The sequence below is a fragment of the Lutra lutra genome, chromosome 1, assembly GCF_902655055.1.
Source record: "Lutra lutra chromosome 1, mLutLut1.2, whole genome shotgun sequence".
Classification (NCBI taxonomy): Eukaryota; Metazoa; Chordata; class Mammalia; order Carnivora; family Mustelidae; genus Lutra; species Lutra lutra.
Window position 1 is genome coordinate 184905198 of NC_062278.1, and position 23868 is coordinate 184929065.

Below are 23868 nucleotides of genomic sequence, written 5' to 3' on the forward strand. Positions count from 1 at the left end.
TGTCTTCTCCAAATGGAAAACGTTCTGAGTTTAAAAACTTAAAAACTTAGTCTGTTGTGAATGTAAGTCCCCTGGGTTGCCGATATTGCTAACCTGGAGTTAGGGAGCCGCGCCAGGGAGAGAGGCTGAGAGCGAATGGGGGGCGGGGTGGGAGGGGAAGCACACGCGAGTGTCAGCAGCAAGTGTACACGCATACGCGCACGCGCGTACACACACAGACACGTCCCCACGCACACACTCGACCGTGCTGCCATGAGTTAACATAGAAGCTGCGTGTGGATTTCTTCCTCGTGTTAACTTGTCCCCTTCTCTCTCTGAGAACCAAGAGTTCAGTGCAGACATTGTAAATATGCACTCATATGCACACACATGCAAACATGTATTCAGATACATAAACATACATATATATAGTATGTATACATATATCTTATATACATATGTGTATATATGTATATGGAGATATAAAATCTTATATTTGGCAGTCCTTGGGGCCATGTTGAATGTGTTTTGTGACTATAGAAGGTAAACTTCTGCCTCTTTTCCTGTGGCTCACAGTTGTGAGGAGGGATGGGGGGCATTCTTTAATGTGGGTTCCACTTCCCGGTGTCACTTGTTGATGAACCACCATATTTTAACAATTCCGTTCTTGGTATAACTAATAGAAAATTAGTTTCTAAAAGTAAAAATTGGGTCAGAAACGGAGATTATTAAAATGTACAATTGCAAAAGCCTGACCCTGCAAAACCCCATTTATGCAACCGAGTTCCAAAATGCTTTTGAGTGCTTGATGACTCACTGTGGCTTCTTCCTCTGGCTGGTTTAGTGCAGGCAAGAGGTTAGCCGACTAGGGGAAATTAAAACAATGTTGTACATTATATTGTTACCAGCCATCGAAAAGCCTACTTTGTATGCAAGACAGCAATGCCTAGATATATGGAGAGCCCTAGGCTAAGTACAGAAGATAATTACATTTGGAATTTTACTGAGTTAAGTCATTTACAGCTTCAAATAGTTGCAGAGAAAAATCAGCCAAAACACACTTAAACTTTTTGTTGTGACTTTTCAGGATAGAAAGGATTCTTTTTAATTAGTTATCATCTTATAGGACAAATTACATTTTTTTAGTAAGATTGTCTCAAAAGTTATTTTCCTTAGCTAGTTAATATTTTTCCATTCAGACTACAGAGATGAACTTACTAGAACAGTACGAGATTCATACAGGCAAAGGGCACATCATAAAATCCCCAAATTTTTACTTAAGTCTTTGGAAACATCTTTAAATTTAGCATGTTTCTTCAGAAGGAAAACAGTAGCGTTATTTATCTCCCCCCACCCCCTTCCCTTCCAAAAGTTCACTTCAGACTGATGTGTAGTAAGCCCTTGAAAAACTGGTTTCAACAGAACAAACTTTACGGCTCTTGCTACCTAAAATCTTTATGTGTTGGTGATTATATAGTGATGCAAGTTCTTGCATTAATTTAGTTGATAAAATTAAATTCTCAACATTCAGTTAGAATAAAGTATTTCACAGTGTCACGGTTTGCCCAAGTAGATGTCCCAGACTCCAGATTTGAGAGTGTGGGGCCACTGTTCATTACTGAGGAACTGATTATTGACTTGACTCATTGTTCCTCACTCTCCGCAAGGGCTGCCCGGAGAAGGAAAGGAGTCAGACCACCAGTAAGTCAAGTGATTCTCTCTGGCAGATTTAATGTTGTTTTTTGGTGAGTGTGGCCTCGGAGCATTGCAGGCCATTAGGAGGATTCTTTGATTATTTGTGGATTTTATTTATTCATGCATTTCCTTTCGTCCTTCAGCCCTAAATCAAACTGAAGGCAGGGTTTTCAACTTGTGATAGGGACCAGAGGAGACCCTCCGGCTGGAAGTCACTGTGGGGTTGTTCCCTGCGGTATTCCTCGTATTGTTTTTGTCTGAGAGTTTGCTTTCACGGAGGAAGGGCCAGGCTCATTCTGAAGGGTTTGGTGTCTTCAAGGCAGAGGGAGTGGCCGAAGTGATCACACAATGCTTGTCAAGAACGGAGTTGCCAAACTGTAGGTCGGGAGCCCAATCCCGAGAGCTAAGAAACGTTCTTACATTTTGAATAGTGGGGAGGGGGGGGCGGGGAGGGGTTATCAAAAGAAGGATAAAGCATGTGAGATTTAGATGCCAGTGTCCATACCTAAGTCTGTATTGGAACATGGCCACGCCCATTCCTTGATGCTTCGTCTCTGACCATGGCTGCTTCAGCATTACAGTAGAAAAGTCAAGTCTTTGCACCAGAGTCGCTTATGGCCTGCCAAGCTGAAAATATTTACTATCTGGCTGGCTTCTACAGAGGTTTGCCAAACAACCCCTGCTCCAGAGGTTTAAAAAAAACCCCATTTACATCATTTTATATAATAGCAACTTGTTCTCTTAGGCTCCTGGCTATCTGAAGGTCTGTGAACCCCTTCTTCTCTCATCCTTCTTTGCCTTGGTGTATAGAACCATTCGAGTCACTGCGTCGGTCAGGTTTCCCCAACAGCGGTTTCATGTAACAAGTACTTGTCTACCTTGGGGATCATGGAAAAGCAGGCTGATAGTTATTCATTCATTCATTCATTCATTCATCTTACTGATTCATTTAGCACACATCACCCAGAACCTGTGACATAGGGTTGCGAGAGTGAGCAAAATGGTTAAGGTTGCCTTCCTTCTTACATTTTAGAGGAAAAACACAGTGTAGGTAAGTAATTTTCTAGTGGCACTGTCCCCTCCTTGGGTATTGCTAGCTGATACTGATGGGTTTTTGAAAACACTAGAAACACGCTCAAAAGAGAGTTTCAATGCTAGAGAGGGGCCAAATCTGATTTCACCCATTAGGTATTATTCAAGCAGATGAATTTAGTTGTTGGCAAACCCACGCCCTGAGCCAGAGCGGAGAGGTCAGGATTAGATGGAGAGCCTTTGGGCTGTAGTTCTGGCACATTGTGGGACATTCTGGGACAGGGTATACTTAGACCCACCAGCCATCCTACCTGTGGGCTTCCCCTTCCTCTCATGTCAGCATTTCCATGTTTATCCTGTCACATTTGCCATTTCTTGTACCCATGTCTGGAAATGTACTTTTTAATTGACTTAACAAACAGTCGCTGTGCCCATAGGACCTGGGGTGTTGGGGAAACCAGGTCCCTGCAGCAGCCAAGCATACTTTGAAGAGGTGTCCTTATGCTTGAACAGCCTTTCTCTTATTCACCCTTGGCATCATCCCCCCATTCCGTCCACGGCACACGGACGAATCACCTCCTCCATTCCTCCATTCGGACGCCCCGGGCATGACCAACCCCAAGGCTCCTTCTGTTTGCCCTTCAAGAAGGCATTCCCCAGAACAGGAATTACCTGAACCTCCCAAGTATATTACAGAATTCCTATTCATTAACTTGAATCGGAAAAACATTTGCACAACTTAGCACTACAGAAAAGAGCCGTCAAAGTTGGCACCGTTCCCCAAGGCTGTTCCCTGTATTGTTGGAGGAGCAGTCTTCCCCACCCTGCAGACTCAACAACAGGCCTTTCTCTGCACAACAGTATTTAGACCTCTGGTGTTTACGTCTGGAAGCAAAGTCACACTAGTGCCCCTTGTAGAAAAAGAATCCCAGTAAGCTCCAGTTGGATCTTAACATCATAGATCAATGGAGGTTCATTATGTCTACTCTAGAACATCATTGCAAAACGGTTCTATGGGAGAATTCTGCAAGGCTTCATCAGCCAGCATCAGACATGACCATTAGGAAGGAAAGCCACTTGAGGGCTGTCCATTTCTAGCCCCCCCAGATCTACATCCCAGAAACCCTCCCTCTGACCCAAAACAGAAGGCCCTTGTGTTTCTTACCTTTAATGAACCCCTCCTAAAGAATTAGGTGAAAAATAATTTTAATAACCATTGTTGGCCTCAGGGGATCCTGGCTCGAGAAATTTCCTTTCTTGGTGCTACCTATGCAATGCTATACTTGAATCACATGAAAAGCCTTCACGGTTCCAGTGTTGAGAGATAAGGCAACCAGCCAGAAATCAAGATGATGGGCTACGGAGTCTGACTTAGGCCTATACTGTCAGCATTGAGTGTGAAATGCATTCGTATTGTTAATTTTGTGGGAAGCTACCACGATATATAATGCATGTTTTCCTAGCAGTGGACTCATTATGTGGAGCTTGTTAACAGAATGCTTAATTCACTTCTTGTGTTGCTCCCTGTTACTGGTCTCAGAGGGAAGAGGGGCCAAGAAGACATCCTAGTGGGCATTCTGAACCTTCCAGAATATTTCTAACCACATTTCACTATTACGAAGACAGTTGTAATCTTTGACATTTTAGCAATGGATTCGATGGTGATTAACCCCATCTACTACCTGGAAGCCCACCCTTGTAGAGAATTTGTTTGTGTGCTTGTACCTATACGCACCTAACCTCAAGATAGATGGACGCCATAGTAATCCTTTGGGCAAAGGACATGGCTTTTTGAGGTGAGGGCATGTTATTTTAAGATTTTATCTCTTAGATGCTTTCTTTTGACAGATTCTTCTGGATGCTGTGCAGACAAGAGGATAGGTTAGAACTGGAGGGTCGTGATGTTCCCACAACCAACATGCATGGTCTTACATAGGTCATGAAATGTGCGCACATGCGTACACACACACACACACACACACACACACACACACATACACAACGAGACAGAGGAGCCGCAGACACAGGATTCGGAAATAGGTTGAGATAAAGAATGGCCCCCCCATGTGCCACGGGCAGGCTGGTAAGGAAGCACCTGAAGCTGCTTTCACACCCGAGCGCCAGCCAGGGTGCCCAGAGGATTTACATTCATGTGGGTCTGCCTACCTGGGCTCCTTAGATGGGAACTGCTCACGGACTGCCTCCGCCGGCAAGCTGTGAGTGAGGCGGCCTTCCAGCTATCTTCGTGGCTAGGCTCGAATCCCATCTTGGGAAAAGGGAAAAGCATCCGATTGAACAAACAGGAAAAAGTCTTCAGACAGATTTCCCCATCTCAGAAAGCCAAGACATTCATGGCATAGATCAGTTTTTCTGGCCACGCATGTTGGTTTTAGCGATCACGTGACCTTGCCCAGTTGTCAGTGCATGTGTATGAACCCCTGGGGTATAAAGATGGGTTTCGAAGGAAAGAAGGAAGCCTTGGAGAGCCAGTGTTTCCTCATGTCCACGGCTCAGCATGTCAGGATCCAGGGCCCAGGGCAGGATTCCTACAATCCCTCAGCCTCTAAACCCCTTACAGTGAATACTGAAAGCAACCAAGAGGAGAATGAGCCCACCAAACCAATGGGGATGCTCTGGCTGACCTAAGCAGGAGGGTGGGAGTGGAGGGGTGGGACCTTTTGTCTTCAATAATTTGATTCCATTCGGTTACCATTTATCAGGCTCCTGTTGTATTCCAAGCACTGGATAGAGATAAGCAAGACAGCCTCTTCCTTCTCGTGTGTGCAGCCTAGCAGGGAGGGAAGACTAGCCCGCCTCTCCACACCAGGCGGGGTTCATAAGAGGAAGCAAAGGAGGCATGGCAGGGTGGACTCGGCAAGGGGCAGGGGCAAGTACATTCCAGGCCAGGAGAGCCCTGTAAGCATTGGCCTTGATCGTAGTGTGAGGGAGGATAGAAGAATGGATGTTCTTTCTTCAGTCCATCTCTCTGTCCCTCAAGAAGCAGGGAGACCAGACTTCACAGTTGGCCTTCCTGGGACTTGGGATTTCCAGTTTCAAAACTGGGAAAGTACCTGGCAAAACGGAATGAGTTGTTCACCGACATGATCACTTTGAATCCAGTGCCTTTGGAACAGAGCGGTTTAACGCCCCCTGTTCTGTTTATAATTAATAAAGGGCCTGGGAAGCCATTGAAAGGGTATTTAGTGAGTTCCTACTGTATGCCAAGGCAGTGTGCTCGGTGCTTCACAACCTCCCTGTGAGTAGATGCTTCCCGAATTTCTCAATCGTTAAAAGAGTCATTTTTTTAACAGAAAATAGAACACTTGGAAATCAGACATCTAATGAGCATGTGCCTTTCTTCTTCTGTGAAAAGGTGTTCCTAAGTCACTGAGGATGAGTTACTGGCCCTTAGAGTGAAAGAAAGAATTCTCTGTGTCTTTCCTCTTCCAGATGAGGAAACTGGAGTGTAGAATTCAGTTGTTCAAAGCCGATGTAGATACTGGGCAACGCTCAGGGGTCTAGCCCAGCCCGTGTAGCATGCGCCTCCTTTGGTGACGCTGCTGTCGTGCAGTTTTCACGCAGGGTCGTCCTGGTTCGCTGAGGGTCTGCGTCTGACACGCAGGCGTTGCACACCACTGGTTTTACAGCCAGACTGGGGAAGCCAAGTCTTTCTCTGCCTCTTAGAGCTCCCTGCTCAGCAACCCACAGCAGCCAGGCAGGGCTGGAACTCGGTGACACAGGAATCCCTTGGAAGTTTTCGAAATCACCCACAGCCAGGAACTGTAAGCTCCAAGAAAACATCAGCAGGGCGAAAAGTGCACAAGTTTCACTAGCAGAGAGAGACATTAAGCCTAACACAGATCAATTACTGCGGGAACTTCACATGTGATTACTCTGTCATTAGCGCTGCTGTTGGTAATCACACCAGCTTCCTGGACTTCTGCAAATAGATTCTCTGTAATACGTCCCACTTTGGGCCTAACCCCAGCAAAGGCGACACTTGGGACAGTTCTTTCCAGCAGTCCGTCCCCGGAGCCTCCCGACTCTCCCTGAGTCCGCTCAGAGCATGTGGGGAAGACGGCCTGATGGCATCATCGCTGCCTAGTGTCACTGCTTTGTGACTAGAGCCAAGAAAAAGAAGAGGGGGTCTCTGGGTTTCTCACTTCCACGTCCCTCTTTGAAAACCAAGACACTTATTTTTCATAATTTAAAATCCTGCTTAACTCTGGGAGCATTAGAATTCCTAGACTATGACTGAGTATTAGTGTGCGTCTGCTTTAAATGTCAAGAGAGTCTTTAATAATAACACGTAAGGAATGTTAAGACGGTGACAGAATACAATAAAAGTAGGGAAATTCTTCCATTGGGGTGAAATGAGCCATAGGTTGCCTACCACCTGAGAGCCGCGGTTGTGTTAAAGAAATCATTTAGAAGTTTTCACTGGCACTGAGCTTGGAAGGCATGTGAATGACCAGAGTTTGATAAGTGGGTCAAAAAGAACCCTTTGGTAAATACTCAGTTAGGTAGAAGAATTTCATCGCACCTCCTTCCAAATCGCGGTTTGTTTTTTTTTTCTTGTTTTTCTTTGGATCATACGTACTTTAGAGACCCATGAAACAGGTCTGCATCTACCTCGATCAGTTGCGTTTGGGTCCTCACCGTAAATAAAACGAGACAGCTGCTGTGAAGACTTATTCAGTCCATGGCAGAGTCTTGATTCCCAAAACCAACGCATTAAACCTAGACACGTGGGATCCTTATTAAAATGTTTACTCCCACGTCCCCTCACTTGGCATGTTGGGCTTATTAGCGAACTTAGGTGATACCCCAGTCAATTAAACTGGGGACTGTCATTGTCTGGGAATACTCCCGGCTTGCCTGCCCCTCCATGGGGGGCCTGCTGAAGCTCCGTATGTCCCCCTGCCTTGGAGGTTGTGCGGCAGTGGTTCAGCGTGGGGGGCGGTGGGAAGAGTGGCAAACATCTGTGTTTTCAGTTCGCGTCCCAGGTGCCTCTTACAGTCACACCAGAGGGGGAAAGTCTGACCAGGAGTCCCGCAACTAGAATTCTAGTCTTACTTCTGCCCCTTCCCAGCTCCGCGATCTTAGGTGAGTTCACCCTTGCAGCCTCAGTTTCCCCGACTGTGAAACACAAGAGTAGAAAGAGAGGATTTGAAGTAGCCACAACAGTCTTTGCCTCTGTGCAATCAAATGAGTCACTTGGTCTGTTCTTCTCATCCGTCCTCAGTAATTCAAACATTTTTGCGCATCCAGAATCCTTCATTTATTTCAGATTCTGTTTCTCACAAGTGAGAACCGCCAAATTGGGCTTAAAATGATTAGTCCTCCAGACAACATATAAAGTGATTATGTTAAATGAACCTGTTCCCTTTTCTCTGCTAAAAGAATGAGTTTAATCTCCTCAGTTTTTATCTTTGAAAATATTGAATGGAGCTCCTTGCCGTTGGCGGTTATCAGTGTGTCCGGAGCAATACACCGGATACACGCGTTCCCGCCTTTCACACCCCAGACGGGCTAAAACCTAATTTGAGGCCATGGTTAATAGACGAGGGGATGACCTATATCAGCCAAGGGGAGAAAAACCATTTGCCTAGGATGAGGGAAAAGAGACCACGAGAACCAAGGAAATCAATCCATAAGCAATGGGCTTCATCTCTCCTACGATTTCTGTTCCATTCTTCAAAACATCAAAACTCTCTCCCCAGCTAGGCCCACTGCACACTCCACTGAACTCCTGTCCCAGGGACCTGGGTTCCAAGCACATACTCAACCAGCTGAAGTCCGAGTAGACTAGACTGATGTAACTTTCCTTTAAAGAAAGTTAGACATTTCTGAGCATCCGTGAAGCACCAGGCTCTATGCTAAGCTTGTTATGTGAAGAACTTATCTAATCCTCAAAACAACTCTTCAGCGTTCAGAGATTATTATTCCATATTTAGAAGAAGAAACTAAATACTTGAAAAGGTTACATAATGTGTTCAGAGTTGCAGAGCCAGAATTTGAATGTAGCATAGTGTGATTTCAGTGCCTACGACCTTCATCCGTTTTCACTCTGCTGTCTCCCTCCTGAATTGGAGAACAACCTGCTAATAAACAAATATTGTACGAGCAGGTCCCCTCAGTGTGGGGCCCTTCGGCATTCCTTTCATACCAGATACCCCTCCCGTATCCACCAGGAAAGCTTTTAGTAATTTCTGATAGCACAACATAAAAAATTGTTTTAATTTGACAATGCAAATTTTTAGTTTTCATCCTTTGCTTTGCTTTGCATGCAATTCGGTTTATGACGGAGTGCTGGAATATATACCTGCTAATACTAAATGTTTGTATTGTCCTATTAAAATAATGAAAGGATGCCATGAAAAGGGATAGGGATGCTTAACTCATGGAATGATGGCAGAAAAAGTAATAATGAGTCCAAAAGGTTTTTGAAGGGCCACTGAATATTAAAGATGCAAGACAGCCCCAGTAGAGAGGTGATGTGCTTTCAGTATGTATAAAAGATTAGCCTTTTTGCCTAAAACAAGAAAAAGTGAATTTGGCAGGTGAGATTTTTTTTTTTTAATTGTTAAAAGGGTTTGTGTTAGAGTTAGAGCTGTAACTAATGTTAAAAATCCAGAACCCAAGAATATATTACACACTAGTTAGCACTGATCAAACAAAAACAGAAACTTGGAATTTTGCCTTTTTTTCTGTAACCTTGCCCATCTTTTATAACAGAGCTAGGCTGGTAGAATTAAGTGTGAGGTAAAATAAGGAACCTGGGTCATTCTCAAAGTGGACAGTGAATTTTACATTAATATTCTCATGGAGAAGTGAGAAAATGTCTCCATGGCAGTGACCTCCAGAGTTTATGGATGTGTCTTCGTGTACAAACTCAATGTATGTGTTTGCGACATTGTGCTATTACATTTGACCAGTAAAATGTCAGCATCGTAGACATCTGGATGGAACATAGGGGTGATGATTCCTTCTGATGCTGGGAATTTGGATTTCCTTCTCTTTGGTCTTGGTTAATTGCTACATCAACAGTGTTTACCCCCAAATTAAGTCACAATTAATATTCATCAGACTCTTAAGTAAATATCACCTCTCACCCTTTAATCTGTAATGTTCAGTACAGCAGACTAGTTTTTTAAAAAGAATAATAGATATGCCTTCGTTCCTTCTGCCTCATGATAACTTTCAAGACAAAGCATTTTTTAGAATTCTAAGAATATTTTGGTTCTAACATCTAAAAACTTAAAACACAGTAAAAAAAAAAAAAAAGCAAAAAAAAAAAAACCTAAAACCCCAAACCGAGTAACTACAGAAATACAAATAGCCATAGAAGAATGCCACTGTGAACATTTTAATTGTTTTCACTGAGCCACTTTGGAAAACTAAATTCCTTTGGCATTATGTGTTCAGAGCGTCTTTGAGTTTGGCCGTTCAATAACTTACTAAAGCACAGAAGATGAATAACGTAAAGTGGCTCCTAATATGGTATCATTTTCATTTCCTGTTTGTTGAAAGATAAATGCTAACACTGTAAGGCTTTTTTTCTTCTTCTTAATTTATTCCTCCCTGCACCACAAGGGAATAAAAATGAAAAAAAAAAAAAAAATCAAATGTGATACGGCTTGAGACTGAGTCATCCAGCCAGGATAAGCCAAAAGCCTTTTTCTCCCTTGCTTTCGTACCTTTTCCCTTTCCTCTGCCTTTCCCCAAATGCTGAAACACCCCTTTTCCCTTAGAAAACACCTTTATTTTAAAATGTCCTGTTTGACTTTTATTTTGGAATAATCCAGCCTAGGAAAAATTCATATTTCTTTTTTCTTTTTTTAAATTTTTTTTTAAAGATTTTATTTTGGGGGCACCTGGATGGCTCAGTCAGTTGAGCCTCTAACCTCCGTTTTGGCTCAGGTCATGATCTCAGGGTCATGGGCTGGAGCCTTGAGTCAGTCTCCATGCTCAGCATGGAGTCTGCTTGAGATTCTCTCTGCCCCTCCCCCTGTTCACGCTCTCTCCCTCTCTAAAATAAATAAATAAACAAATAAATAAAATCTTTTTTTTTTTTTTTAAAGAAGAAGATTCTGTTTAAGCAATCTGTATACCCCACATGGGGCTTGAATTCACAAACCCTGAACTCTTCACACGCTCTATGAACTGAGTCAGCCAAGTGCCCCCAAAACTTGATATATCAAAGAGTTAAGGTTAATTATATGACATAGAAGAAATGAGTCCTTCCCCAGTTCAAAGGCATTATTTTGGACAAATGGTCTATAAAAGCGCTACTCTAAAAAAAAAACAAAAAAAAGTGCTACTCTAAGACTGTCTCTCGCTTTTCTCGCTTGCTCTCTCTCTGACACTCACTCATTCATTAATCTCTTCCATATTTTCCCCAAATTGCACAGCTCTTCTTCTAACTATACCTTTATCTTTTAGAGATCTACTTCCCACTTACCTTACAGAGGTAATTATTATCATGTCTGGTATTTTCGCTGTAAGCGTCTTTGCTCTAGACCTCTCTGCCGCAGTCATTTACACCACAGAACTAATTGTCCTTAGGCAATTTTGCCCTAAGAAATTAAAAATAAATAATAACTGGTTGACATTTTGGTTTGACAGTTTGGTTTCATTTCTTCATTGACAAAGTACTTCCATGTTTGTATTATAAATCGTAGCCCTCGTAATGGTGTACATGGTGGCCCAGATTTTCCAATCCACATGTCCTGTAGAACTTTGGAATGTCTCTCCCTGGGCATGAGACCATATGTCAAGAACAAGCAATCGTGTAGAAGGCCTTCATGGCGCCATACAGAGCTCAGTTACAAACATGTATTCTGGTATTTGGAAACGGGTATCTCTCCTTAATGACAGAAGGAATTGTATTGGTAAAGGAAAAAGTGCGGGGCTGAATGGGAATGAATGAGAACAATCAGAAAATGTATGATTCTGTGAATAATTGGAAGATAAGTGAAGTGCTTCAATACAATCCACAAAATAAAACCCGTTACTTGTGCTGGATTGCCATCAGTCTGCACTGTATACTTTGGAATGGATTCAAATGTTTTATATGGAGAAGCCGTTTCATTTTGTTACTCATTTTTTCTGTTTCATTTTGTTTTTGGGTTTTTTTTTTTTTTTTTTTTTTTCGGGAATATCCCGCTCTCATTTGTCATGATCCTATCTTTTATGGTGAAATTGTCCTACGGCCAATTAGTTGTGTGGCAAAGATGCTTATGGCGAAACCGCCTATAATCAATTATTCTGCATCCTCTGTGCCCAGCTGCCCTTGAATTATCAAAAATATCATCATGATAAACAGTTCAGGGCAAGCTAAAAAGAAGGAGCATCTAGTAGTATTTCGAGTGCAATGACGTACATCGGGTTAGAAACTTGTGTTTCTCCAGAAGGTAATTTTTTATACAATGAGATGACTTCCAGTTTTTGTTAAGATGAGACTGACACATAGCAGGCACTCACATGCTGAATACATGAATGATGAGGCTTAAGTCTACATTCGCTCAGAGATGAGACCTGGTCAGCCCTTGTCCTTGTGCCTGCCCTACCAGTATTGTTCAGCCGCACTGTGCTTAGCTACGCTTACCTGTTAAGAAGGATGAAGTTAATTCTGCACAAATGCATCCGTGCATCTAAGAGCTTTTCCCCAACCACAAAAGATGAATTTTACGAGGGTCAGCCACCTCACTCGTTTTCCTTTGGCTCGTTCGTGAATAAGATTGGTTAATAGGCATGATTCACGTTTCTGTCTTTTAGCTGTCTGTGTTCTATGGGACTCCTTGGTGCCAGCAGGCCTAGAACTTCCCAGTTAAAAGCTCATGCGTCTTGTGTTGAGAAATCTCACACCAACACCTCCAGTTGCCTCGAGTTTGGCAATGGTTGTGTACATTTCAAAACGATGAAGCAATGAGAAAGATTTTGTCATGTGCCGTGGTGCTGTAGTTTAATTTGGAATATGTATCCTTTCGGATGTTAAAATAGTAATGCATCTGTATTCAAAGAAATAACAGAGCATTTCCTTCCCACCAGCTTGCAAAAGACAAGGAGCGTCTGCAAGCCATGATGACCCACCTGCACGTGAAGTCTACGGAACCCAAAGCCGCCCCTCAACCCGTAAGTACCGAGCTCTCCGCCAAGGGCAGAAACCCCACAGTATCCCTTCGCTGTTTCCCACCCCGAGCAACGGAGGCCGGACGGTGTACTCTGGCAGCTGTTCAAATCGAAGGACTTAAGTTCAGTTGACTGTTTCTGGGTACCTTGGAGGAAGAGGTCAGAGTATGGGGTGTTTAAGAAGATCGAGGATGATTCAGATCCTTGGCCATGGGGCCCAGCAACTAGCTCTTCGGGACAGATGACTGGTGCTCTAGCAGGGTAGGACAGTATAGGACGACTGGTCACTGGGAGGGCGTGGAAACCTTTCTACACCGTGGGAATGCAGAACGAAGACCGGCAGACCACAGAGTCAAGAGAAAAAGGCATTTCAGCCTGGGTTAGCTGAGGCACAGCGGGTATGAGAAAGGGAGTGAGGGCTAGTCCAGTGTAAGTGTAACAGAGGAAAGAAACAAAACACACTCTCGGAATAATTGGAGACTAAAATTATGGAGGGCATCCAATGGTTGCTAGAGAATTAAAAGTGAATAGTACTCTTTTGCAGTTAGGAGACCAAACACGGTACACTGCAATTACATTGAACTTTTAGGAATCTCCGGCTTCTTGCCTTGTTCCCTTTTCCTTAACCTTGCAGAGTGCCATCCAAGCACAGACCGTTAATATCGAAGCAGAAGGATGGTTTCTAAACCCCAAATCCTGTCTTGGGCCTCATTCCTTGCTATAAATTGATCGCTTTAACAGTTGTATTTCTCATATACTTACGTTTCTAAAAATCTCTTAGTAGCTTCCCCTGATTATTCAACGTGGAGAGAGTGCTGTGCTTCTTGATTTTTAAGATTTGTAAAATTTAAAGGTACACTGCCTTTATTTGATTTTGCTTGGAGTCACTGTGTGAAAATTAATTGAGCGTTGACGATCTATAGTTAGTACCAGCAATTTTAATCAATACGCAATGATGCGGCATAATGGCAAAGTATTGGTTTATCTGTTTTGACTGATTTTTTTCTATAAATAAAGCAAACATACACCCATATATGTATGATTTATGGTGATAGAAATAAAACGGAGTCAGACTATTAACCCAGCAAATATGGTAGCCTGCCAAGATGCAGTTGGCAGACAAAATTAATGTCTGAAACAGAACACATTACTGAGATATAGGACATAAAGTCATTAAACACTTTGTGCATCCATTTCTACTAGGAAAGAGCCCCTGGTTTCCATGTGTTTTGCAGCAAGTGGCTACAGGACTGAATGTGTAGGCTACCAAGAAGAAGGGGAAACAGAAACCAAGGCCATTCCGTGTTGTGGGTTCGGTAGTCAGCTCTGCTGTCTGTGCTGCCCTCATCAGCCCCTCCTTTTAAGGGGGGTCCTTGGGACAAATGCGAGCCCAGTTAAGGCAAGTTGGTAAGATCCGGAAATGACTTGATGGAGTTCTTCAGTGGGCACAGCCGGTTGTGAAGGGCATCGATTGCCTTCTGAACTCTCTTCATGTTGCTTTTGTTGGAGATTCTCCTCCACCCCAGGATGAAGGTTTGAGTCTTTAAACCTGTAATAAGGGGGAGAGTGAGATTATCTCCTCCTTCCTCCATGGATTAAAAGCAGTGACAGAACAATGTTTAGACTCCAGACATTAGGATGGACTCACGTTGTATGATGGGGCTCCTTGGATAGAAGGAGGAGAGATAAAAGTGGGGACAGAGTTGTGAAACCCCAAGGGGCACTCAGTGAGAGATGGGGCCGGGTGTTGGCAGAGAGCGCCGTGCAGATAAGCCTGCATAGGCCAGGAAAGGAAAGGACTGTTGGGAATCTCCATGAGGACCAGTGGGAAGGGACCAGTAAACAGGGAAAAGCAGTCCCAGGGGAAATGCACAGGGAAGGAAGGTTTGTCTTGATTAGTATTTTAAAAAAAATGTTTTACATTCTAGAAAATTATAACTTTGAAGGGGACCTCCTACTAAATTTATTTTTAACTGTTCTATTGAAAATTCTCTACCACTAGTCAACATTATCTCTTAGTAGCTCAGCACAGTATTTCTTTATTAAAAGAAATAGGCACGAATATTTTTGACTGAAAAATTAATAGCTTTTGAATTCATACACAGCAGGTTTTCTTTTGCAAAGAAGTCCAATATCGCTGCACAGCACTTCTATAACCATTTATTTAGTGTCCAAGTCAAACCTTTGACAGTTAGAGCAGCGCTACAAGCCAATATAAAGGACTCCAAGATGTAAACCAACAATAGGCCGTCTGTGTGAGGTTTGCCATTGTCAAATACATAGATTGTTTGGATTAGTTTATGTAAATGTACTGTTGTATTACCCTTTGGAAAAAAAAAGATCACATTTGTGTATGAAAAGTGGTTCCCTTCACAGGCAGCATTATAAATTCCTTATCCTTTAACTTACATGTAAGAAGTAAAAATTGGTGCCTGACAAGCAGATATTGCGTGACACTCTGTTGCCAGAGTGAACCTGCCTTCTTTTCATTTATTGGAAAATAGAAAATTTTATTATAGATACCATCTTATAAATCAGGAATTATTAAAATACGTATAGGTGAGGCATTGGGAAATTAATTATAAAAGGTAGACGTGTAGTGTCTTGCATAAATTTTTACTTTCCTTGCCCAAAAAGGGGGAAAATAAAAAGGCACACACATTGAGCAGACCCATGAGTCTTTCAACTTTAGGGATACAGAGCTATCTGATGATCATTTCTAAGGTGCCAACGATTCCTTTTTTGCCTGTAATTAATTTATTCCACCTTAAATAATGGAATGCACAGTATGTCCTTCTAGAATCTTTGATTTGAAATAAGCAGTCACCAGAATTCAAATCTAACCATAGATGGGGACTTTCATGTTACAGCCTTGCCAGTAAGTCGATGATGTTTTTTTTCTTTTTTCCATTTCTGTTTAAAAGGAACTTTATGTTTATTTTAAAATTCTTAGTCACTAAGTGATAGAATGCTTTGCTGTAAACGTTGCTTTTCACTAAATGCCATTTGGGTGGTAAGTGTCATTTGTTGTATCCAGTCATCCAACCAGTCCCTCTTTCATTGCATCAGAGAAACTGCCAAAACCTTCTTGGACTGTCCTTACATCAGCTCATAGATGCATTCCCTGGACCCTGTTGTGGAACTCGTCTTCCCATGTGGGTCTTTGGGGGATATGCTCACCTCAAGACAGTCCTGAGTTTCTAGATGTAGCTCTAAGCTCAACTCGCATGAGGACGTGCATCGGTGAGCCTTTCTGTCCTCCATACACCTTCAACAGCACCTCTCCCTACTTGCCATAAAAGTCTTCACACCAAAGAAAACCTTTCCTTTTGGAATTACACCCAGAACGCAACACGGCACAGTATTTCTGGAAAGGGGATCCCTGTGTTTCATGTCAAGGTGTTTTATCATCAAGTGTTTATGAAGGGTGCTGCTAAAAACACGGAGCAGTAAAACAAGAGAGCCCCGCCCCCGCCCCCGAGGTGCTGGATTCTCGAGGGACACACACTCATGGCGTGGATCGTGCCGTGCGTCCGTGGAACCGCCAACGTGCGGCGGGCGTTCCAGGAGACGTGGTGTGCCAGAGGAACGGGAAGAAAGGGAAAGGAGTCAGATCTGTGCATCTTTCCTTGGGTTTAGAGGATGCACTTGCGTCCATGTGTCTCTGAGGAAGCCATGTCACAAGGAGGAGGCAAAGGACCAGCCAGCATCAGATAAAATAGGCTTTCCGTTTTTTAATTTATTTCACTTGTAAGCTTCTGATTTTCTGAACCCTGGGCCCTGGATGGAAAAGGATGTGTCAAAGTTTCCCAGAGCAGCTGTATATTCTGGCTCTTGGGTATGGACAATGAGAGACAGCCAGAAAAGGGGAACACCAGCAGGGGGAGTGGGAGAGGGAGATCAGGCTTCCCCCGGAACAAGGTGCCTGATGCAGGGCTCCATCCCAGGACCCTGGGATCATGACCTGAGCCAAAGGTAGATGCTTAAGGACTGAGCCACACAGGGCCCCCCCCCTTTTTAAATTTTATTTATTAGAGAGAATGAGAGCATGAGAGGGGGGAGGGTCAGAGGGAGAAGCCAACTCCCCGCTGAGCAGGGAACCTGAAGTGGAATTCGATCCCAAAACCCTGGGATCATGACCTGAGCCTAAGGCAGTCTCTTAACCAACTGAGCCACCCAAGCGCCCCAAGGGAAAAGCCTTTCTTGGCATATGTTGAGAAGGGCCAAATTTGCTCTGAGTTTAAAAGATTCTTCTCTTTTCCATGGGAAGAGAAGCAAAAAAATCAGACAAGAGTAAACTCTCCTAATGAGACAGACGGATATTCTTTTGTTCCAGACTCGGTAACATTCTCAAAGTAAACACTAAAGCATAGTGCTTTGGGGTTCGTGTCTCCATGCTTGCTCCGTGGAGAATTTGCCAAGCTGTCTCCTTGGAGGGGGGAAGCGTAACTCAGAGGACAAAACAACAACAACAAAAAGAAGCATGTCTGTGTTAGGGCTTTATTAAGTTGTAAAGGGTTTTTTAAGAAGACTTCCTCATCATGTCAGGAAAATCCCATAAATCGTATGTTATAATCCCAGAGGACAGGAGAGGTGCAGGCCTGGCTTCAGGGTATTCCTGCACACCAGAAACCTCTCCTGATCCTGGAAAAACCACATTCCTTCAGATTTGGTGGGCAAGTAATTATAGCGTAGGTAGTATATCCTCCTTTATGAAAATGTTATAAAACGCTTACAGGAACTTGGATGTTTGAAGCAAGATGCAGTATTACTTTTTCCTTCTTACGCATTCTCTTTTCCTCCAACCATAGCAATTAGGACTGTTTTGAAATAGTTTTTAGCTACTATAAAAACAAAGTGTTTTATGGGAGGCCCTCCCATAAAAGGGGTCTTTTGACTCAAAGCAATGGCTGATCCTTTGGGCTGTTTGCAGCCTTGCTCTAGGCCTAGAGAAACAATATTAGGCAGTCACAAAAGATTCTCTAGCACAGCACACACAAGCTGTTTTTCTGTGCTGTTTCTCATGAAGCCCTGCCCCCCTCCTCCTCTCCCCACTGCACACATGCCCGGCCCCCCACTTTCTCATTCACTGCCCTATGGCAGCGCCTGGCCCAGGGCAGTCCCAGGGCCAGGCTCGAGGAGCACCAAACCACAGCCTCCTCCTGCCCCGGCCCAGCCTCCCCATGGACATCCTTCCCCATGGACGTGGCCTCAGGAAGGCCGGCCGTCTCCGAACGCCAGTGAGTCGTGTCTAGCAACAGTGTGCCGTTCACGCAGGCCTGGAGCCTGCTTAGGGCCATCCCACCGGGAGCAGAAAAACGAGTTCTGTGAGCCTCAAAGTCCCTACTAAGCAGCTAGGTGCCCCGGTGTTTGGGTTTCAGGTTTGTCTTTTGTTCTCAGAATCTGTTTTCATATGAGGCAAGAGCGCAAACAAAAATAAAAAGGAGTTCTTATGGGAATACTTACAACAAGTCTGTTTCTGTCCGGGGTTTACATCAGCGCTTTGTTTATTTTTTAAAAATGTGAGTGACTCATCATCTTTAAAAGAAGAGAGGAGGTTACTGTTTAAAAACTGGAGATTAATCTTTTAGAAAAGGGCTCAGCAGAGTATCAGGCAGCTGACAGAGTCCCGGTAGTCGGGACGGGTACGATTCCCACGACAGTCCTTCTGGAAGTGAGCAGTGGGGAACGCCGGTGGTTAAGAGCTCACAGAGAGTTAAAAAAGAAAAACCCTCCACGGGATCTCAAGTGACAGAAGAGTTTAACTTCTGGCCAGACCCTCAAAGCGGTTATCTTTGCTGAAATCATCACATGACGGAAACTCGCCATGTAGAAAATATCGGAGTTGCTAACTTTTCCAAACATAGCAACTTCTTCTTTTTAAATAGAAAATAGACACAATAAGAAAAATAGGAAAAGAAACCCTCCCAGTCCAATCCCTTCCTGTTCCATGCCCCTGGGGGGAGGGATTATCTTTTAAAACCTTAACTATGATCAGAAACACGAAGTGTATATGCTTTCATTTCTAATTGATGATTAAGATTTAATAGTTTACAATTAAGATGAATATTTCAAGATGACAGCAGAAGCCACACCAGTCCAGATTTGCTCTTCTATTCTAAGTCGGTAATTTTTTTTCTTTCTCTTTTTTTTGGTGGGGGGGGTGGGGGGGGGTGGAGGGAGAGGGAGAGAGTCCTCTGTTTTCAGAGAGACCTCAATTTAAAAGGGCCGGTGAGGTTTGAACACAGAGCCTGTTCTGAATCCTTCCCCATTCCCCATCTTCTCGCTCCCTCGTGACCTTCCTCCCTGAAGATGATTTCTCCTCAAGACAAGCATGTGATGATCCAACAAAAGTTTAAAAGTTAACAGACTTCTATAGCCGTTGACGAGGTTGACATTTCATTAACTTGTTGGTTCAGCCTTCAAATGGTTTCGCCCGGCGAAGCCCCCTCTGTTTGGAGTTTACAGCTTTTTGTTCTTCCTTCCCTCACGGACCACAGTCATGTTTAATTTGGAATCTGGGCTCCTTTGGCAAATTAGCAATTAGAACAATTTTGTGGGAATATGTATATGTGTCATTAGTTTTCCTGCAAATTAATAGCAAGGCCAGAGGTCAGGCAGAAATTTTCCACTTGACTGCCATTCCTCTGTGGAGACTTGGCATTTGGTTGTGGAATGGCCACAGCTGCTCTCAGCCACCCTCTTCCTGTAGGAACCGTCTTTAATTAGTTTACCTCACAGCCATCATTACAAATATTACTGCCTCCCCTCCTCGAAGTAAAATTACTGTTTCTACAAAATATTCCAGTGACATCTTGCACCACTGCACATTGATGGTGGGGTCACTCGAATGCAGCATTTAATCATTAGATCACCTCCATCCGCGTCTCCTAATTAGAACCCTTACAATACATTTTTATCTGGTAATTAGCTGAGATTGGCTGCTTCCTCTGTGGCTTATTAGAGACAGCCCAGCAGTGGGTGTGAATCACGGTGTCATTTGTCAAGCCTGGTAAGCCCCCTCTCTGCTCTCTTCTGGCTTCGTGTTTATTTCCACTTGCTACCTGTGTTCAAAAGCCTCCAGAAAATTCTACCGTGTATTTCTCTGTGGGTCGTGCTAACCTGGAAGGATTTTATTTTTCACTGTTGCTTTTTCGGTACAGACAGCCCAGGTGTTAGGACCCTGGGTAAAAGCTGCAGATGTCCCATTCTTCTCACATTTTATGACACAGTACCACGTGACATGTCCGTTCTCCTGTGCGAGCACCACAAGATGGATTTGTACGTGGCTGAATGTTTACACGAGTTTTGATTTTTTTGGAGCCCAGCAGCACACTTGATGCCCTCCCTCACAAAATGGGAAAGCAGCCGGCATACTCCTTGAGGCTGTTGTATTTATAATTCTCATTAAGTGTTGAAGAAAGTTACGGTGTTTAGGTGCTGTCCTTAAACGGAAGAGAAAAGCCAAAAAGTGGAGTTAGTCCTCAGAATTGCTTTGTGGTTATTACATACACTGCCCTTGGACCAGGGTCTGTGTTCGATGGGAAGCTTGTCAAGGGGCAGCAAATGAATGTTCTGCCCTTGTTTGTGTCATTTCAGTTTCAGATGCCTTATATTTTTTCAGCAATATTTATTGAATATGATTTATAAGCAGGGACTAAAGCTATCCACAGACTCCTTTCCTTTCCAAAAATGAGCATACAGAGGAATGAAACTAGCCGGTGTTTATTTTTCCCGTTAACTGGGCATGAGAAGCTTATACAGAGAGCCTGGAATCACGCGCGCGCGCGTGCGTGTGTGTGTGTGTGTGTGAGACTGTTTGTGAATAGGGGCAAGTTATTTCCTTGGTCGTGAGCCTCAGTCGGCTCATCTGTACACGGTGAGCAGCGATACCTCACTGATCAGTGACAGTAGGAGAACGAAGTGTAATCACACAGTGGCAGGTGGCTCGCAACATGGTTTATACAAATGGTTTCCAGGACTTTCCAGTGTTTGGATATTCTTAGGCCTAGCAGCATCCGAATTTGAAAAGCTGTTGTGTTTATGAGCAGTAGCCTTCCCGCAACTAATTTCCTTGACCGTCGCGTGGGCTGATGCTCATACAGACAGTTCCTGAAGGCCCACGGCGCCGCCGAGGAGGTCGGCCCCAGCCCTCCCTCGTGGCTTCTCAGTTCTACTCCATCTCAAGGCTGCCTCTCTCAACTGAAAGCACTTAGTCCGCAAATACGCATCACGCAAATACGCATCACGAAGGCAGGTTTCCAGCACGAATAGAAAAGAAAGCGGCTCACAGCATTGGCCCAGTTTGCTGGGGTTGGTGGGGGTGGCGGCTGTGAGAGCAGGGTCCTCTGCACAGCTTGCCCTTCTCCGGGGTGGGGGGTGGGAGCTGGGGGGGGAGGGTCTGGCATTAGCTGAGTCAGCATTTCACTGGTAGGTGCGGGGAGATTATAAAGAGAAGCACAACTACAGGCTTGTTCCCCCGACATTCCCTTTCCAGCAACATAGTTACATTTTTTCCATGCATATTTACCTAACAATACTTGCTCTCTCTTCTCTTCAGATTTCAGGATTTTATTTTGTTTGCTTGTTTGTTTTCACGTATGAGAGGCATTCTCATGGCCTTTTTCATTACCAGAGCACGAGTAGGGTTGTATCATCTCAACAAACCAGACCTTTTAATGTGTTCTTTATGATCCCGGAGGAATCTCATTTTTAATACCTCCCACAAATAACGTCTTGTCCGTAAGGCTACTACAATAGTGAAATATGTAATAGTGAAATAGTAACTATGTTAAATGATTTGAAATCTGGTTTGAGAAAATGTTACAAGTAAGCCTCCTTGGCATAAGTTTCTTGGATTTGGGGCCGGCTGGAAGTATCTGAGATGGCAATTGTGTGTAAAAATAATGTGTTGAAAATGGCCAGGTTCTGTAGTATAGCCAGACTTAGTATTTCTGGAAGAAGAAACTTGGGGTAAGGGGGACAAGCCCACTTTTTTTTAATTATTACTAATAAGCACTTCCAAGGTGAAGGCTTATCGAAGGAAGGAAACAGTACTCCTTCATCTTCCTTTGTACGACTTCAAATAATAACGCATGTTTCCTCACTTGAAGCTATAGATTCCATTGTATTACTGAGCATTTGAAACTGAAAGAAAAAATTTTGTACGGTTCCTGATGTTTCATATGTCATTTTTTAAAATAGATTCCAGTCCTCTATTGGATAGAGTTTAACGAAGACTACACATAAAGCTTTCAAAGATTAGTCTTTGCCAACTGATAGAACTAAATGATGTCTTACTGGATCAATACCACGCTTTTTTTCTTTCTTTTTTTTTTTTTTTTAAGATTTATTTATTTATTTGAGAGAGAGTGAGCGGGGGTGGAGGACAGAGAGAGAGAGAATCTCTAGTGGACTCCAAGCTGAGCACAGACCCCAACGCCGGGCTCGATCCCGTGATCGTGAGAACATGACCTGAGCCGAAATCAAGAGTTGGACCATCAACCAACTGAGCCACTCAGGTGCCCCAGTGGCAGTCTTTCTAAATGGGAGCCATAGGCCAAACATCCTTGTGGCGTTTCCAATCGCTGCAGTTTCATCGTGGAGTTAAGTAGCTTGTCCCTGTGGTGGCCAGAGTGGTAGCCACTGGTTACGTGTGGCTGTTTAAACAAAAGTTTAATTTTGATAAAAAGTAAAAACAGCTCTGCACTGGTGCTAGCACATTGCAGAAAGTGCTGCTGGAGCGCTCAGGTCTAGACCAGTGTATCCCAACTGGTAGCTTCTAGAATGTTGGTGTTCCCTGGCGCTATGAGGACTCCACCCCCTCCGGGAGATTTGCCAAGCACAGTAAGCTGCTCAAGAGGGTTCAAAGTCATGACTCAAGGAATGTTTTGACCCAGAACTTGTCAAACTTCACTGGGCTAGGTCACCCCTTTGTGCATACACTCATTTTTCACCGTCTTTGGAAAACACCTGTGTCACCAACGGGTCAGGAGAACATGGCCAGAGAGATTTTTAAACTAACCAACTATGCGAACGGTTTCTACGTGGGAACTCGCCTCCCGTTTCAGGTGATTAGAAGCATCTATTTAGAGAAGTAAAGCTAGCCGGGCATCCCCTGCCGTGCTCCTGCTGGATTTCAGATGCCTGCTTGCTCCCTGCTTTTCTGAAGCTCTTCTAAGAACTCTTCTCTTCCTCACAGCTGAATCTGGTATCAAGTGTCACACTCTCCAAGTCTGCATCTGAGGCTTCTCCACAGAGCTTACCTCATACTCCGACGACCCCAACCGCCCCCATCACTCCTGTCACCCAAGGCCCCTCCGTCATCACCACCACCAGCATGCATACGGTGGGACCCATCCGCCGGCGGTACTCGGACAAATACAACGTGCCCATTTCTTCAGGTAGCTACTTCCTGTTTGCCTCATGTAGAACTGTAATATGCAATTCTTGTAGACCACCCTCTTTTTAAAAAGTGATAATTAATAGGACAATGATTCTTATTTTAGCAGATATTGCGCAGAACCAAGAATTTTATAAGAACGCAGAAGTTAGACCACCATTTACATATGCATCTTTAATTAGGCAGGTGAGTAAATAACGCAGTATGGGGAATTCCATCAAATGTATACATGTACATGGATATAGTATATTGATGAAGTAGATTTAGAACCGTTTAGTATGCAAGCATGCTAAAACCTTTTCTATAAGGTTTTTTAAAACTGCAATATATAACATAATTGCTTTTGATTAAGTATTACAATACGATGTGATTATTAGGAAATTCATTTCACACAACAGTGAAAATGAGCCTGTTTAAAGATGGCAAGTCAATTATCACAAGCTACAGTAATCTCTGATCCCTAGAATTAATCTGAGCTCTAAATAATTACTGAGCTTTAATCAGCTAGTGAAATGTTTTGCATTTCTCTTTGATTCTGCTTTATGAATGACTAATAAATTAATATTTCTGTACGGAAACAGAAATAAAAACTCAAAACAATTAGATAATTCCGTTTTGAATTTTGC

General features: G+C 43.6%; 1 protein-coding gene across 12 annotated transcripts in view; it reads left to right on the forward strand.

The window, feature by feature from the left end:
- Nucleotides 1-23868, forward strand: part of FOXP1 (forkhead box P1) — a 586984-nt gene that overhangs the window by 542186 nt on the left and 20930 nt on the right. For 10 of the 12 annotated variants that reach the window (XM_047746914.1, XM_047746908.1, XM_047746900.1 and 7 more), the window contains 3 exons: nucleotides 12760-12843; nucleotides 23042-23243; nucleotides 23349-23428. In XM_047746914.1, the coding sequence (XP_047602870.1) occupies nucleotides 12760-12843; nucleotides 23042-23243; nucleotides 23349-23428 (366 nt within the window). The remainder of the gene's footprint in view (nucleotides 1-12759; nucleotides 12844-23041; nucleotides 23244-23348; nucleotides 23429-23868) is intronic. The other 2 variants (XM_047746878.1, XM_047746892.1) reach the window with 1 other exon arrangement.